The sequence below is a fragment of the Leucoraja erinacea genome, unplaced genomic scaffold, assembly GCF_028641065.1.
Source record: "Leucoraja erinacea ecotype New England unplaced genomic scaffold, Leri_hhj_1 Leri_232S, whole genome shotgun sequence".
Lineage (NCBI taxonomy): Eukaryota > Metazoa > Chordata > Chondrichthyes > Rajiformes > Rajidae > Leucoraja > Leucoraja erinaceus.
Window position 1 is genome coordinate 74,598 of NW_026576133.1, and position 17,044 is coordinate 91,641.

A 17,044-nucleotide genomic window follows, 5' to 3' on the forward strand; every position below is an offset into this window, starting at 1 on the left:
AGGCTCCCATTGCCACCGAGGCTCCCATTGCCACCGAGGCTCCCGTTGCCAACGAGGCTCCCACTGCCACCGAGGCTCCCGTTGCCACCGAGGCTCCCGTTGCCACCGAGGCTCCCGTTGCCACCGAGGCTCCCATTGCCACCGAGGCTCCCGTTGCCACCGCGGCTCCCGTTGCCACCGAGGCTCCCATTGCCACCGAGGCTCCCGTTGCCACCGCGGCTCCCGTTGCCACCGAGGCTCCCGTTGCCACCGAGGCTCCCGTTGCCACCGAGGCTCCCTTTGCCACCGAGTCTCCCACTGCCACCGAGGTTCCCGTTGCCACCGAGGCTCCCTTTGCCACCGAGTCTCCCACTGCCACCGACGCTCCCACGGCCACCGAGGCTCCCACGGCCACCGAGGCTCCCGTTGCCACCGAGGCTCCCGTTGCCATTGAGGCTCCAACACTGTCGAGGCACCCGCTCATGCCGCCGAGACTCGTAGGGTATACAGTGTGGAAACAGGCCCTTTGGCCCAACTTGCCCACACCAGCCAACATGTCCCATCATACTATTCCCATCTGCCTGCTTTTGGCCCATATCCCTCCAAAGTTGTCCTGTCTGATGACTAAAATTAGAGCACATGATATTGGGAGTAGGGTGTTGACATGGATAGAAAATTGGTTGGCAGACCGGAAGCAAAGACTAGGAGTGAACGGGTCCTTTTCAGAATGGCAGGCAGTAAGACAGGAGTGCTGCAAGGCTCGGTGTTGGGGAACCGTCGCAACTGTTTATGGCATATGTCCTTAATGATTTGGAGACCAAAAATTAGGAGCAACACTAGCAAGTTTGCGGATGACACAAAGCTGGGTGGCAGTGTGAACTGTGAAGAGGATGTTAGGAGGTAGTGAAGAAAGCTAATGGAATGTTGGCCTTCATAACAAGAGGATTTCAGTATAGGAGTAGAGAGGTTCTTCTGCAGTTGTATAGGGCTCTGGTGAGACCACATCTGGAGTATTGTGTACAGTTTTGGTCTCCCAATTTGAGGAAGGACATCCTTGTGATTGAGGCAGTGCAGCGTAGGTTCACGAGATTGATCCCTGGGATGGCGGGACTGTCATATGAGGAAAGATTGAAAAGACTAGGCTTGTATTCACTGGAGTTTAGAAGGATGAGAGGGTTTCTTATAGAAACATATAAAATTATAAAAGGACTGGAAAAGCTAGATACAGGAAAAATGTTCCCAATGGTGGGCGAGTCCAGAACCAGGGGCCACAGTCTTAGAATAAAGGGGAGGCCATTTAAGACTGAGGTGAGAAAATAACTTTTTCACCCAGAGAGTTGTGAATTTGTGGAATTCCCTGCCACAGAGAGCAGTGGAGGCCAAATCACTGGATGGATTTAAGAGAGAGTTAGATAGAGCTCTAGGGGCTAGTGGAGTCAAGGGATATAGGAAGAAGGCAGGCACGGGTTATTGATTGGGAACGATCAGCCATGATCACAATGAATGGCGGTGCTGGCTCGAAGGGCCGAATCGCCTCCTCCTGCACCTATTTTCTATGTTTCTAAGATAGAATGACCGTGGTGGGACAAGTCTTTGATTATGTTGGCTGCTTTCCCGAAGCAGCGTGAAGTGTGGATGGAGTCGATGGTGGGGAGTGTGTGTGTGTGATGGACTGGGCTACATCCACAAATCTACAATTACTTGTGGTCTTGGGTTGAGCTGTTCCCAAACCAAGCTGCGATGTATCCCAACTACGCTTTCTATGTTGCAAGTGTCGAGTGTGTAAGTTGCTGGAGTGATAGAAATATAGAAACACAGAAAAATAGGTGCAGGAGTGGGCCATTCGGCCCTTTGAGCCAGCACCGCCATTCAATATGATCATGGCTGATCATCCTCAATCAGTACCCCGTTCCTGCCTTCTCCCCATATCCCTTAATTCCTTTAGCCTGAAGAGCTAAATCTAACTCTCTCTTGAATAATATCCAGTGAATTGGCCTCCACTGTCTTCTGTGGCAGAGATTTGCACAGATTCACAACTGGGTGTAAAGGTTTTTCTTCATCTCAGTCCTAAATGGCCCACTCCTTATTCTTAAACTGTGACCCCTGGTTCTGGACTCCCCCCAAACCTCGGGAACATTTTTCCTGCATCTAGCCGGCCCAATCCTTTGTAATAATAATAATAATAATAACTTTATTTATAAAGCACTTTAAACAACTGCAGTTGCCACAAAGTGCTGTACATGAGAACTCGTGGACAAGAAGTTATTACAAACCATTAAAAACCGTAAAACAAAGGACTATAAAACAGTTAAAAATTAAAAAAACATTAAAAGCACTAAAAACAGGAGCAATGTCTCAGCCAGTGTCGAAAGCCAGAGAATAAAAATTGGTTTTCAGGGTGGATTTGAAGATGGACAGTGAGGGGGCCTGTCTGATGTGCAACGGCAGGGTGTTCCAGAGTGCTGGAGCAGCAACAGAAAAGGCTCTATCCCCTCTGAGCTTCCGCTTAGACCTTGGTACCTCAAGGAGCAGCTGATCAGCTGACCTGAGGCACCGGGCAGGAGCGTATGGATGGAGCAGCTCAGAGAGGTAAGGCGGGGCGAGCCCATTCAACGATTTAAAAACAAATAAAATAATTTTAAAATGAACTCGAAAGTGCACTGGGAGCCAGTGAAGGGAGGCCAAAATTGGCATAATGTGCTCCCTCTTTCGAGTTCCGGTTAAGAGGCGAGCGGCAGCATTTTGAACCAGCTGGAGACGAGACAATGAAGCTCATGCGACTCCAGAGTAGAGTGCGTTACAGTAATCCAGCCTAGATATAATAAAGGCATGGATTACTGTTTCAAAATGATGCCGCTCGAGAATGGGCTTCACCTTCGCCAGCTTCCTTAGGTGAAAGAAGCTGGACTTAACCACCGCGCCTATTTGTTTATCTAGTTTAAAATCACCGTCCATCCTAAAACCCAGACAAAATCACCTCTGTCTTTTTTTCATTAAGTCCCAGAAAGTTTAAGGCCATCCAGGACTTAATGTCCTCAAGACCAGCCAGAAGTGACTTTAGACAATAGTCGTCTTCCTTCCTGAGTGGCATATATAACTGGCTATCATCTGTGTAAAAGTGAAAGGAGATGCCATGCCTTCTTAAAATTGAGCCCAGAGGAAGTAGGTATAGAGAGAAGAGCAGGGGCCCTAAAATTGAGCCCTGTGGAACCTCATATGCCAAGGGAGCGGAGGAGGATTCAAAGCCAGCAAGGCTTACATGCATGGTTCTGTCTGCCAGATAGGACCTGAACCATCCCAGGGCACTGCCACAAATGCCCACTTGGTGCTGTAATCGGGATTGTAACCATTGTATCGAAGGCGGCAGATAGGTCCAGCAAGACAAGAACCACATAATTACCGGAGTCGTTTGCCAGGAGAATGTCATTAAAAACCCTTAGCAGAGCTGACTCTGTGCTATGCATAGCTTTGAATCTAGACTGGAAAACCTCCCGAATATTGTGCTCGTCCAGGAAGAGTTTTTAGCTGAGCATAAACTACTTTCTCCATGATTTTAGAGATAAATGGCAGCTTGGAGATCGGCCTAAAATTGGCCAGAACAGTTTGATCCAGGCCAGGTTTCTTAAGTAGTGGTTGCACTACTGCATGTTTAAAATTTTCGGGGACAACCCCAGAACACAAGCTACTGTTTATGATGGCGAGAACCGACTGCCCTCGGGAAAACCTATTTAAAAAGAAGAGGAGGGACAGCATCACATGGGGAGCCCGACGGCTTGATATGGCTAACCACATCCTCTAGACCCGACAATGTCAGAGGCCTATACAATTTATGAATTTTATATGTGGCAAAATCCTGAATCTCGTGAGGAAGTAGAGGAGTTAGACAATAGACAATAGCAATAGGTGCAGGAGTAGGCCATTCGGCCCTTCGAGCCAGCACCGCCATTCACTGTGATCATGGCTGATCATCCACAATCAGTACCCCATTCCTGCCTTCTCCCCATATCCCCTTCCTGGCTGTCGCACCAACGTGGTTGGTCCGCGACAGATCATTGGTAATATGGTTGTATAGGGCTCTGGTGAGACCACATCTGGATCATTGTGTACAGTTTTGGTCTCCTAATTTGAGGAAGGACATCCGTGTGATTGAGGCAGTGCAGTGTAGGTTCATGAGATTGATCCCTGGGATGGCGGGACTGTATATATGAGGAAAGATTGAAAAGACTAGGCTTGTATTCACTGGAGTTTAGAAGGATGAGGGGGCATCTTATAGAGACATATAAAATTATAAAAGGACTGGACAAGCTAGATGCAGGAAAAATGTTCCCAATGTTGGGCGAGTCCAGAACCAGGGGCCACAGTCTTAGAATAAAGGGGAGGTCATTTAAGACTGAGGTGAGAAAAAACGTTTTCACCCAGAGAGTTGTGGATTTGTGGAATTCCCTGCCACAGAGGGCAGTGGAGGCCAAATCACTGGATGGATTTAATAGAGAGTTAGATAAAGCTCTAGGTGCTAGTGGAATCAAGGGATATGGGGAGAAGGCAGGCACGGGTTATTGAGGCCCAGGTGGTGAAGGCAGAAGCCCAGCATCTTACTTACATTGCAGTCCTTACAGCAGGCACCAGTGGATGAGCACACAGCCCCTGGGATGAGTTTACACGTCAAAGGATGGCAGCAGCGATCCGAACATTCCTGAGCACAAAACAATGCAGAGAGTTAAGACGGGGGAAGGGTCAAAATGAAGATTTATTTACACGTATCTCTAACCGGGATTCCTGCTGGGGCATTACATAGAACAGCACAGGAACAGACCCTTCGGCCCCTCCTTACCGTGGCCTTGCCGCAGTCGCACTCCTCGCCCTCCTCCAGGTACATGTTGCCGCACTCGGGCCCCTCCACCAGCAGGTGTAGAGGCGGCAGGTTGAACAGGCAGACCCCCACCCCGTGCCGCAGGCTGTTCTCCAGGTCCTCTCGGCTGCAGCTGCTGAACATGGTGGGGATCTCAAAGCTGAGGGACAGACAGCAGACAGAGAGTCAGCCTGGCCCCTCCAACACCCCCTCCCGTCCACACCCACACATCGACACTCACGTTACCCTTGTTATAGACTCATGGAAACGGCCCTTCAGCCCAATGTCCATATCAACCAAGATGCCCCATCGAAACTAGTCCCACCTGCCTGTGTTTGGCCCACATCACCTTTCCCATCCATGTACCTGTCTACATATATTTCAAAACATATGAACCTTTTTATAACATCCATGGCTTACAGGGGTTTATGGAGATATGGGGCGAATGTGGGTGAATGGGACTTGCCCAGTATACAAACTGCCCAGTAGACATGGACCAGGTGGGTGGAAGGGCCTGTTTCCATGCTGTACTCTATACATGTAGGGGTTCTGGAGGCAGTGGTACAGATATGACAATATTATCAGGGCCACAGACATGGAAAAGAATAGGAAACCTTCTGCCCTGGAAGACATGTCCACCACTAGAAGGCAGAGGTAGAACACAAAGTGGAGGAACTCAGTGGGTACAAGTATCACTTAGATACATCTTAGATCAGCATCTCAGATACAGTACAAGTGTACAGCAGTAACGCACTGCGACAGTGTGCAGAGTCACCACTTTGGGGCCACTTTCAAGTCCCAGTGGTTGTAGGATCTAGACCCGACCATGAAGGTCCGTTGTATGTACCTGTACAAATGTCTTTTAAATGCTGTGAATACTCCCTGCCTCAACTTCCTCCTCTGGCAGCTCGTCCCATACACCCACAGGCCTCTGATGAAGTATATTTTGGAACCAGTGAGGATGTTGGGGTACTTGACTATGTGGACACTGCTAAATGCTCGCTGAACTTTTATCTCCTGTTCTGTATTATGTTTACATATTCTGTTGTGCTGCAGCAAAGCAAGAATTTCATTGTCCTATCTGGGACACATGACAATAAAACTCTCTTGACTCTTGCTGGCTAAATGCCTCAGTGGTGACTAGTGCAGAGCTAAGTCACCAGGCCAGATGCTGAGCGCCTGCAATAGCCAAAATGTACATGCGGTTGAGCCAGAGACTGAAAAACATGATTAAGCTGCGAAGGGTTAATTGGCTAAGAAGTCACTACGGGAGTGATCGGTGAGGGAGACATTAGACAATAGACAACAGGTGCAGGAGGAGGCCATTTGGCCCTTCGAGCCAGCAACGCCATTCAATATGATCATGGCTGATCATCCCCAATCAGTACCCCATTCCTGCCTTCTCCCCATACCCCCCGACTCTGCTATTTTTAAGAGCCCTATCTAGCTCTCTCTTGAAAGCATCCAGAGAACCGACCTCCACCGCCCTCTGAGGCAGAGAATTCCACAGACTCACCACTCTGTGAAAAAAAGTGTTTCCTCGTTTCCGTTCTAAATAGACTTACTACCCCAACATCGGGAAAATGGTTCCTGCCTCTAGCGTGTCCAAGCCCTTAACAATCTTATATGTTTCAATGAGATCCCCTCTAATCCTTCTAAACTTCTAAACTCCATAGTGTACAAGCCCAGCTGCTCCATTCTCTCATCATATGACAGTCCCACCATCCCGGGAATTAACCTTGTAAACCTACGCTGCACTCCCTCAATAGCAAGAATGTCCTTCCTCAAATTAGGGGACCAAAACTGCACACAATACTCCAGGTCCAGGAGTTGCTAAGGGGCTCTTCTTCTTCTTGCGTATGGTGTGCACAGCCTAAAGTTGTGGGACAACTTGTTCTATTTGATCTTATTTGATTGTGCACGCTGGGTTGATTGCATTCGTTGAAACAGGGCGGACCACATGAAGGTTGCAATCTCCCACGCATCTGGGTGAGGGGTTGACTGCTCACAGGTCTTTCCTCTGTCCACAATATACTTGCTGCTTCTCTCTTCCTCATGTCAGGTTCCTATTAAATCTTTTCCCCTCTCAGTTTAAACCCATGTCCTCTGGTTCTCGATTCCCCTACTCTGGACAAGAGACTCTGTACATCGACCTGATCTATTCCTCTCATGATTTTGTACACCTCTATAAGATTAGCCCTCATCCTCCTGTGCTCCAAGGAATAGTCCCAGCCTACTCAACCTCTCCCTATTGTCTGAAGAAGGGTCTCAACCCAAAACGTTCCTTTGTTCCATAGATGCTGCCTCACCCGCTGAGTTTCTCCAGCGTTTTTGTCTACCTTCGATTTTTCCAACATCTGTAGTTCCTTCTTAAACATTCCTCCTATAACTCACACTCTGTAATCCTGGCGACATCCTTGTAATTCTTCTCTGAACCTTTTCCAGCTTGACAACATCTTTCTGATAACACAGTGCCAAGAACTGAACACAATATTCTAAATGAGGCCTCACCGACGTCTAATCCAACTGCAATATGACCTCCCAACTTACGATAAGTATTCACTTTGGTCATGGTCAAGTCATTGAAGCATGGGAAAGTCAATGACTGATAGAGTAATACATAGAGTTGCCAGGACTAGAGGATCTGTTGTCAGATCTAGAAGGTGTGCAACTATAGGGAGAGGTTGAGTAGGCTGGGACTCTATTCCTTGGAGCGCAGGAGGATGAGGGGTGATCTTTGTGCATCTACCAATCTATTCCTCTCATGATCCTATAGAGTGTATAAGATCATGAGAGGAATAGATCGGGAAGATGCACAGAGTCTCTTGCCCAGAGTTGGGGAATCGAGGACCAGAGGACACGGGTTCAAGGTGAAGGGGAAAAGATTTAATAGGAATCCGAGAGGTAACATTTTCCACACAAAGGGTGGTGGGTGTATGGAACGAGCTGCCAGAGGAGGTAGTTGAGGCTGGGACTATCCCAACATTTAAGAAACAGTTAGACAGGTACATGGATAGGACAGGTTTGGAGGGATATGGATCAAGCGCAGGCAGGTGGGACTAGTGTAGCTGGGACATGTTGGCTGGTGCGGGCAAGTTGGGCCGTGGGGCCTGTTTCCACACTGTATCTATGAGTTTAGCATGGAAACAGACCATTCAGCCCAACTTGCCCATGCTGACCAAGATGCCCCATTTACATTGGTCCCACCTGCCTGTGTTTGGCCCATGTTCCTCTAAACCGTTCCCATCCACGTACCCGATCTTGCACTTCCCCACAGTTGTGACAGTCACAGATTCATAAAGTCATACAACATGGAAACAGGCCCTTCGGTCCACTGAGTCTGTGCTGACCATCAGTTGATACTGATCCCATTTGATTCTCCCCCTCCCCCCGGATTCAACTCCTAACCCGCACAAGGGGGGGGGGCAAATTACAGAGGTCAGTTAACTCACTGACCCCACACATCTTTGGGACGGAGGGAGGAAACCCGGGGAAATCTACGCGGACCCCACAGGGAGAACGTGCAAACTCCACACAGGCAGCACCAGAGGTGGGGATTGAACCTGGGCCGCTGGTGATGGGAGGCAGTGGCACTACCCACTGCGCCACCCTGCCACCCTAATACCGGCATGCCCCAATGCCACGGTGCAGCGCGCAGTTGGTGCATGGTTCCTACCCCAGTGCAGTGTCCATGATGCAGCCAGTGAATCGGGTCTCACAGACACAGTTGCGTTCCGTTGTGTCGTGGGTCAGTCCCAGGTTGTGACCCAGCTCATGGGCCAGGGTGGCCGACACCATCAGGAAGCTGGGGTGGATGTCCTGGGAACAAGGGCAAGAACAGCTTGAGATACCACCAGGGGGCGCCGTCAGCGATGGCTGCCTCGCCAACAGTCTGTCTGTCTTTTATCTTTTTTTGTGTTATTTTTAGTGTGTTTTAATAGTTTGTGTTAATGTTCTCAGGTTTGTTTTATGTGTGTGTGGTGGGGGGGGAGGGGGGAGGAGGAAGGGGGAAACTCATATCCAATCTCTTACCTTGCCGGAGATGCGATTGTTTTCCGGATCGTATCTCTGGTCGCTCTGCGGCCTAACATCGTGGAGCTGGAGGTCGGGCTTGGGACTGACTTTTAGCCCCACCGCAGGGACGTAGACTTACCATCGGAGCCGATCCCTTGCTGGGATCGACACTCCAACCGCGGGCTGCAGATTTCACCATCGAGGAGCTCGCAGTCTCGGGTAGAGACCGATGTCGGGAAGCTCCAAACGACGCAGGAGGTTCGACTAGTCCTGACCCGGGGTTTGATCGGCCGGCGCGGGGGAGCTGACATCCCCCCCAATGCAGGAGCTTGATCGCTCTGACCCGAGGGCTTAAACACCGCCGGCTACGGGAGCCAAGATTGTCCCATCAACGGAAGGCTCGCGGCCTCCGACCGCGGGAGAACAAAGAGTCATGTTCCCGATGTTGGGGGAGTCCAGAACCAGGGGCCACAGTTTAAGAATAAGGAGGAAGCCATTTAGAACGGAGACGAGGAAACACTTTTTCACCCAGAGAGTGGTGAGTCTGTGGAATTCTCTGCCTCAGAGGGCGGTGGAGGCAGGTTCTCTGGATGCTTTCAAGAGAGAGCTAGATAGAGCTCTTAAAAATAGTGGAGTGAGGGGATATGGGGAGAAGGTAGGAACGGGGTACTGATTGGGGATGATCAGCCATGATCACATTGAATGGCGGTGCTGGCTCGAGGGGCCAAATGGCCTCCTCCTGCACCTATTGTCTATTGTTTATTGTCTTAGAGAAGAGATTGAACTTTTTCTCGCCTTCCATCACAGTGAGGAATGTGGAGGAGTCACTGTGGTGGATGTTTATGTTAAAATGTATTTAGTGTTCTGTTGCTTTTTATTGGTATGACTGTATGGCAAATGAAATTCATTGTATGTTGGAAAACATACTTGGCTAATAAAGTATGATAATGATTAGAACCGGCAGGACAACACTGATGCCAGTCACAGAAGCTCATCAGTCATAGGAGCAGAATTAGGCCATTCGGCCCAATGAGGCTAGTCTGCCATTCAATCATGGCTGATCTATCTTTCCCCGTCAATCCCATTCTCCTGCCATATATCTCCCCATAACCTCTGATGCCCACACTCATTTCATGGAAGTACATTTTTGGTCTCCTAATTTGAGGAAGGACATCCTTGTGATTGGGGCAGTGCAGCGTAGGTTCACGAGATTGATCCCTGGGATGGTGGGACTGTCATATGAGACAAGATTGAAAAGACTAGGCTTGTATTCATTGGCGTTTAGAAGGATGAGGGGGATCTTATAGAAACATATAAAATTATAAAAGGACTGGACAAGCTAGATGCAGGAAAAATGTTCCCAATGTTGGGCGAGTCCAGAACCAGGGGCCACAGTCTTAGAATAAAGAGGAGGTCATTTAAGACCGAGGTGAGAAAAAACTTTTTTCACCCAGAGAGTTGTGAATTTGTGGAATTCCCTGCCACAGAGGGCAGTGGAGGCCAAGTCACTGGATGGATTTAAGAGAGAGTAAAGGGCCTGTCCCACCAGCATGCGTTTGCATGCGTCTAGCGTGACCAAACGTGGTCGCTTGAGGCGTACGGCCTCGCGGGGCCGGTCCCAATTCGAACCGCGGAGCCGTCTGGAGTTGTGCGGGGCTGGTCCCGACATCATACTCACCAATCAGCTGGGCAGGAGGCGGGCCGACTGAACTTGGACTTCGCATGGCGTAGGGCGGTGACGTCATCACGCAACGGCACGCGCTAGGCGTACGACGTCAAGACGCTGTGTACGATGTCAAGACGCTGTGTATGCCCGTCGAGACGTTGCGTACGGCCTCAATGCGGATGCCGGCCGACAGGCCTTTGTCACGCTGGATTTTCGGACAGCGCAAGATTTTTGGAGCCCCGCGCGATGTCGGGACCAGCCCCGCACAACTCCATACGCCTCCGCTGATCGAAGTGGGACCGGCCCCGCGAGGCCTCCTCCTGCACCTATTTTCTATGTTTCTATTATGTTGACTGCTTTCCCAAGTTGGGTGGTGATGATGGTCAATGTTGGTGTGGGTGCGATAGTGTTGTGGGTCGGGTCACTTGAGCGTCTGGTTCAGGGGATGGATCTGTGGAGACGGGGAGTCGGTGCTCACTCACCAGGTTTACTCCTCCGGAATTGCTTGTTGAACAAATGGAGCCAAAGGATGCCAGGCCCCCGGTCCCCTTGTCAAAAATGCCGCCCCTGCAAAACAGAGATGGTCGCACATTACATTACAGCTGTGAGACGTCGGTGAGGCCCCACAGAATTCCCGGCTACAGGAAGGATGGCTTTAAGCTGGAAAGAATGCAGCAAAAATTTGCCAGGGTGTCGCCAGGACTCGAGGGCTTGAATAATAGAGAGAGTCATAGAGTGATACAGTGTGGAAACAGGCCCTTTGTGCAACTTGTCCACACCGACCAACATGCCCCACCTACACTAGTCCCACCTTACTGATCTTATTGAAACATATAAGATTGTTAAGGGTTTGTACATGCTGGAGGCAGGAAACATGTTCCCGATGTTGGGGGAGTCCAGAACCAGGGGCCACAGTTTAAGGATAAGGAGTAAGCCATTTAGAACGGAGACGAGGAAACACAGAGAGTGGCGAGTCTGTGGAATTCTCTGCCGCAGAGGGCGGTGGAGGCCGGTTCTCTGGATACTTTCAAGAGAGAGCTAGATAGGGCTCTTAAAGACAGCGGAGTCAGGGGATATGCGGAGAAGGCAGGAACGGGGTACTGATTGGGGATGATCAGCCATGATCACATTGAAAGGTGGTGCTGGCTTGAAGGGCCGAATGGCCTTCTCCTGCACCTATTGTGTATTGTGTTTGGCCATATCCCTCCAAACCTAAATGTACCAGTGTGTTTGTTAACCATTGAGCTTGTACAGGTGGACAGTAGAGAGATAGTACAGTAAAGCTGACTGGTTGCATGGTGGCCTGGTTCGGCGAAGAAGACTGCCCAGTCCATCACTGGTACTGACCTCCACACCATCGAAGGGATCCCCTCCCCATGGAAAGTACTTGAGGAGGGGGGTGGAACAGGTGGGAAAGGGTGAGTGAACCAGGGAGTTGCGGAGGGAATGGTCTCTCTGCAGAAGGCAGGATGGAGATGGGAAGAGGTGACTAGTGGTGGCATCCCGTTGGTGTTGACTAAAATGTTGGAGGATTGTGTGTGGGGCCGAGGGGCTGTATGACTCCATCTCTACTTCACACTGCCTGGGGAAAGCAGCCAGAACAGTCACGGGGCTGTGTCAGTGACTATGATGGGAGCAGGGTGGGTGTGTGTGTGTACTGGGTGTGACTATGATGGGAGCAGGGTGGGTGTGTGTGTGTCCTGGGTGTGTCTATGATGGGAGCAGGGTGGGTGTGTGTGGGTACTGGGTGTGACTATGATGGGAGCAGGGGGGGTGTGTGTGTGTGCTGGGTGTGACTATGATGGGAGCAGGGTGGGTGTGTGTGTGTCCTGGGTGTGACTATGATGGGAGCAGGGTGGGGTGTGTGTGTGTCCTGGGTGTGACTATGATGGGAGCAGGGTGGGTGTGTGTGTGTGTGTCCTGGGTGTGACTATGATGGGAGCAGGGTGGGTGTGAGTCGGGGCTGGGTGTGACTATGATAGGAGCAGGGTGGGTGTGAGTCGGGGCTGGGTGTGTCTATGATAGGAGCAGGGTGGGTGTGAGTTGGGGCTGGGTGTGACTATGATAGGAGCAGGGTGGGTGTGAGTCGGGGCTGGGTGTGTCTATGATAGGAGCAGGGTGGGTGTGAGTCGGGGCTGGGTGTGACTATGATGGGAGCAGGGTGGGTGTGAGTCGGGGCTCGGGGCTGGGTGTGACTATGATGGGAGCAGGGTGGGTGTGAGTCGGGGCTGGGTGTGCAACACTCACAAGATGAGGTGGGCGTTGTCATTGTAGAGTCGTGGGAGTAAGACTTTCTCCCTCCAATTTAGGAAGCGTGCCAGCGTTATCTGAGCGTCCCTTTCCACCACGATCTGGTCTCTGGTCCACACCTCAACCCCAATCAGAGCGATGCGGATGTTGAATGTTCTGTAGTACTGCGGGTGAGAGCAATGGGGGGTGGTTAGATCCAGTGTTTCATTGTCACTTACTGCAGGAACACGAACGGAAGACACAGGAGCAGAATTAGGCCATTCGGCCCATCTGGTCTACTCCACCATTCCATCATGGCTGATTTTTCTTCTCATCCCCATTACTAACCCAGAACCTGTCCATCTCTGCTTTAAAAACACCCAATGACCTGGCCTCCACCACCGTCTGTGGCAATGAATTCCACAGATTCACCACAATAACACAACAAATAGATGTACCATAATCAGTGACACAATCATTGGTAGCGGTATTCAGTAACCAGGCCATGATGTACACATGGCAGCAGGATGTACTGTACGGAGACCATCACGGGTCGCAGCTGACGTACAGAGGTTAGTGAATAAATACGTTTAGTGGCCAAGTATTGTGGACAAGTGCCCTGCGGATGACCTGTGGGCAGGTGACCTGTGGACAGGTGATCTGTGGGCAGCTACCTACACCTGTGGACAGGTGAACTGCGGACAGGTAAAATGCGGACAGGTGACTCATGGGCAGGGGGTGAGCACACGTGTGTACGGAGGAGAGGTGCAGAGGTAATGTGGGCGTATCTGCGTAAGGGACCCTGACCCCAACACTCACCAGGTCAATGGCATTGGCCACGTTGATCATCCTCTGTGTCACCCTTGCCTTGTTGCTCCCGTAAGACTGGTACTGGAAAATAACCATAGGGTTGGTGATTCAGTGAGCAGAACATCAAATCACAGTGGCCCCCAGGCAACGCAACCATCTAATCTCCCCACCCCGTCCTGCCCCACACTGCCCCCGCCGCCCACAATTACACCCGCACCCCACTACCAACCCATCACTCACTCTGAGCCCACTGCCCCTTCCCGAGCCCCAGAGCCAACTGTGGCCGCACTGCTCCACAACCTCATTCACTGTGTCTACCTTTAGTTTGGTTTAGAGATCAAGTGTGGAAACAGGCCCTTCGGCCCACCAGGTCCATGCCAACCAGCGATCCCCGCATATTAACACTATCCTACACACACTAGGGACAATTTTTACATACACCAAAGCCAATTAACCTACAAACCTGTACGTTTTGGAGTGTGGGAGGAAACGGAAGATCTCGGAGAAAACCCACGCAGGTCACGGGGAGAACGTACAAAATCTGTACAGCTGCCAGAGGAAACTATAGAAGAGCATTCAATGACGACTTTTAAAAGACATTTGGACAGATGTATGGACAGGTAGGCATTGGAGGAGTTTGGGCAAATGCAGGCAAATTGGACTAGCCCAGAATGCCAACTTGGTGCGCACGGACAAGGTGGGCCGAAGGGCCTGTTGCCGTGCTGTACAGCTCCGTGACTCTATCTCTTCTCATTCTGCTGAGGCCCAACCTGTACAACCTGTTTTTATGTCAACAGTCTCTTCACAGAGCCCCTCCCCGCAGCCTTCCGTTCCCTTAGAGCCACCTAGAGACTTGTGATGGGGTCAGAGATGTGCAGCACAGAAACAGGCCCTTCGGCCCACCCTGGCCTAGCCCCATTTGGCCCATTACTCTAAAAAAAAACCTATTCATATATCTGTCCAAATGTCTTTTAAATGTTGTAATTGTATCCACAATAGTCTCCCTAATCACCGGCTTGTCCTTGGATGTCCTTGGACCTTACTATTCCACTCTGCAACAACATTATGTAGCCCCTTGACATTGATATGGTAGTTTGTCTTTACCCAGTGGGTAAGATCCTACACATTACACACCACCCACTAACTTTGTGCACATTCACAGAGTCATACAGTACACAGAAACAATAGACGTTACACAAAAATAAAGCTGGAGAAACTCAGCGGGTGCAGCAGCATCTATGGAGTGAAGGAAATAGGCAACATTTCGGGCCGAAACCCTTCTTCAGACCCGAAACGGCCCGAAACGTTGCCTATTACCTTCACTCCATAGATGCTGCTGCACCCGCTGAGTTTCTCCAGCTTTTTTTTGTGTACCTTCGATTTTCCAGCATCTGCAGTTCCTTCTTGAACACAATAAACAATAGACAATAGGTGCAGGAGTAGACCATTTGGCCCTTCGAGCCAGCACCGCCATTCAATGTGATCATGGCTGATCATCCTCAATCAGTACCCCGTTCCTGCCTTCTCTCCATATCTCCTGACTCTGCTATTTTTAAGAGACCTATCTAGCTCTCTTTTGAAAGCATCCAGAGAAACGGGCCCCTCAGCCCAACATACCTATGCCAACCAACATGCCCCATCTAAGCTCGTTCTATTTGTCTGCCTTTAACCCAGTTCTAAACCTTTCCTATCCATGTACCTGTCCAAATGTCTTTTAAATGTTGTGATAGTCCCCGCCTCAACTACCTCCTCTGCCACAACGTTCCATACACCCACCAACCTCTATGTGGACAAAGTTTGATTCCTATTAAAGGTCAGATTGCCGGGCGAGGGAATGAGAGGGGAAGGAGAAGTCGAGCTGAGGCTGTATAGAAGGCACAGCAGACCTGGAGAGTTGAGGTCCTCTCCATGTTCCCTATGTTTTGTGCAGCTTGAGTCTCTCATTACCACACTTCACAGCATTCATGTACGGAGTTGTCCAAGTCCCCAGCATATGACGAGCATTTGTCGGCACTGGGTCTGTGCACGCTGGAGTTTAGAAGAATAAGGGGGACCTCATTGAAACTTACATAATAGTCAGTCTTGGATAGAGTGAAAGACATTAGACATAGAAAATAGGTGAAGAAGGAGGCCATTCAGCCCTTCGAGCCAGCACTGCCATTCATTGTGATCATGGCTGATCGCCCCCTATCAATAACCCGTGCCTGCCTTCTCCCCATATCCCTTGACTCCACTAGCCCCTAGAGCTCTATCTAACTCTCCCATAAATTCATCCAGTGACTTGGCCTCCACTGCCCTCTGTGGCAGGGAATTCCATAAATTCACAACTCTCTGGGTGAAAAAGTTTTTTCTCACCCCAGTCTTAAATGACCTCCCCTTTATTCTAAGACTGTGGCCCCTGGTTCTGGACTCGCCCAACATTGGGAACATTTTTCCTGCATCTAGCTTGTCCAGTCCTTTTATAATTTTCTATAAGATCCCCCTCATCCTTCTAAACTCCAGTAAATACAAGCCTAGTCTTTTTAATCTTTCCTCATCTGACAGTTTCGCCATCCCAGGGATCAATCTCGTGAACCTACGCTGCACTGACCCAATCACAAATGTATGTGGGGAGGATGTTTCCACTAGAACCAGAGGCCTTAGCATCAGAATTAATGGACCTTTCTTTAGCGAGGAGATGAGTCAGAATTAGTTTGGCCAGAGGGTGGTGAATCTGTGGAATTCATTGTCACAGACGACTGTGGAGGCCAAGTCAGTGGACATTTTTAAGGCGGAGATTGACAGATTCTTGATTAATAAGGATGTCAGGGGTTATGAGGAGAATCCAGGATGATGGGGTTGAGAGGAAAAGATAGATCAGCCATGATTGTATGGTGGCATAGACTTGATGGGACGAATGGCCTTATGCTGCTCCTGGAAGTTATGAACTAACCTCCTGAAAGTAGCAACAAGCAGCTAGAGTGGTAATGAAGGCATGTGGAGTATGCTTGCCTTCATAGGTCGGGGCATTGCGTGTCTGTCAGAGTCAGAAAGTCATGATGTAGCCCCATAAGACTTTGGTTCCATCGCATGTGGAGTATTGCTTGCAGTTCTGGTCACCCCCATTACAGGAAGGGTGTGGAGGCTTTGGAGAGGGTGTTTTAGGAGGCACCACCGATGTCAGGCTAACTGGTCTATAATTCCCTGTTTTCTCTCTCCCGCCTTTCTTAAAAAGTGCGATAACATTAGCTCCCCTCCAATCCACTGGAACTGATCCTGAGTCTGTAGAACATTGGAATCTTCTCCTCACCCTTTCCGACTTAACGCCATCCTTCCTGTGGCAGGGTGGTGGGTGCCAGGGGTACAGAGATAAGGTGAGGTGTGAGACGGAGTGTGTGTGTGTGTGTGTGTACTGTATCCGTGTGATTAGGTGTGTGCGTTTCTGCACGTGTGTGTGCGTGTGTGCGTGCGTATCTGTGTGATTATCTGTCAGTGTGTGCGTGTGTGTGCGTGAGCGC

At 50.1% G+C, this 17,044-nt stretch overlaps 1 protein-coding gene across 5 annotated transcripts in view; it reads right to left on the minus strand.

The window, feature by feature from the left end:
- LOC129716426 (disintegrin and metalloproteinase domain-containing protein 12-like) overlaps positions 1 to 17,044 on the minus strand; it is a 111,890-nt gene that overhangs the window by 41,680 nt on the left and 53,166 nt on the right. For all 5 annotated transcript variants that reach the window (XM_055666299.1, XM_055666301.1, XM_055666298.1 and 2 more), the window contains exons 8-13: positions 13,557 to 13,628; positions 12,756 to 12,922; positions 10,991 to 11,075; positions 8,505 to 8,647; positions 4,811 to 4,988; positions 4,580 to 4,672 (exon numbers count right to left, since the gene is read on the minus strand). In XM_055666299.1, coding sequence (XP_055522274.1) covers positions 4,580 to 4,672; positions 4,811 to 4,988; positions 8,505 to 8,647; positions 10,991 to 11,075; positions 12,756 to 12,922; positions 13,557 to 13,628 — 738 coding nt within the window. The remainder of the gene's footprint in view (positions 1 to 4,579; positions 4,673 to 4,810; positions 4,989 to 8,504; positions 8,648 to 10,990; positions 11,076 to 12,755; positions 12,923 to 13,556; positions 13,629 to 17,044) is intronic.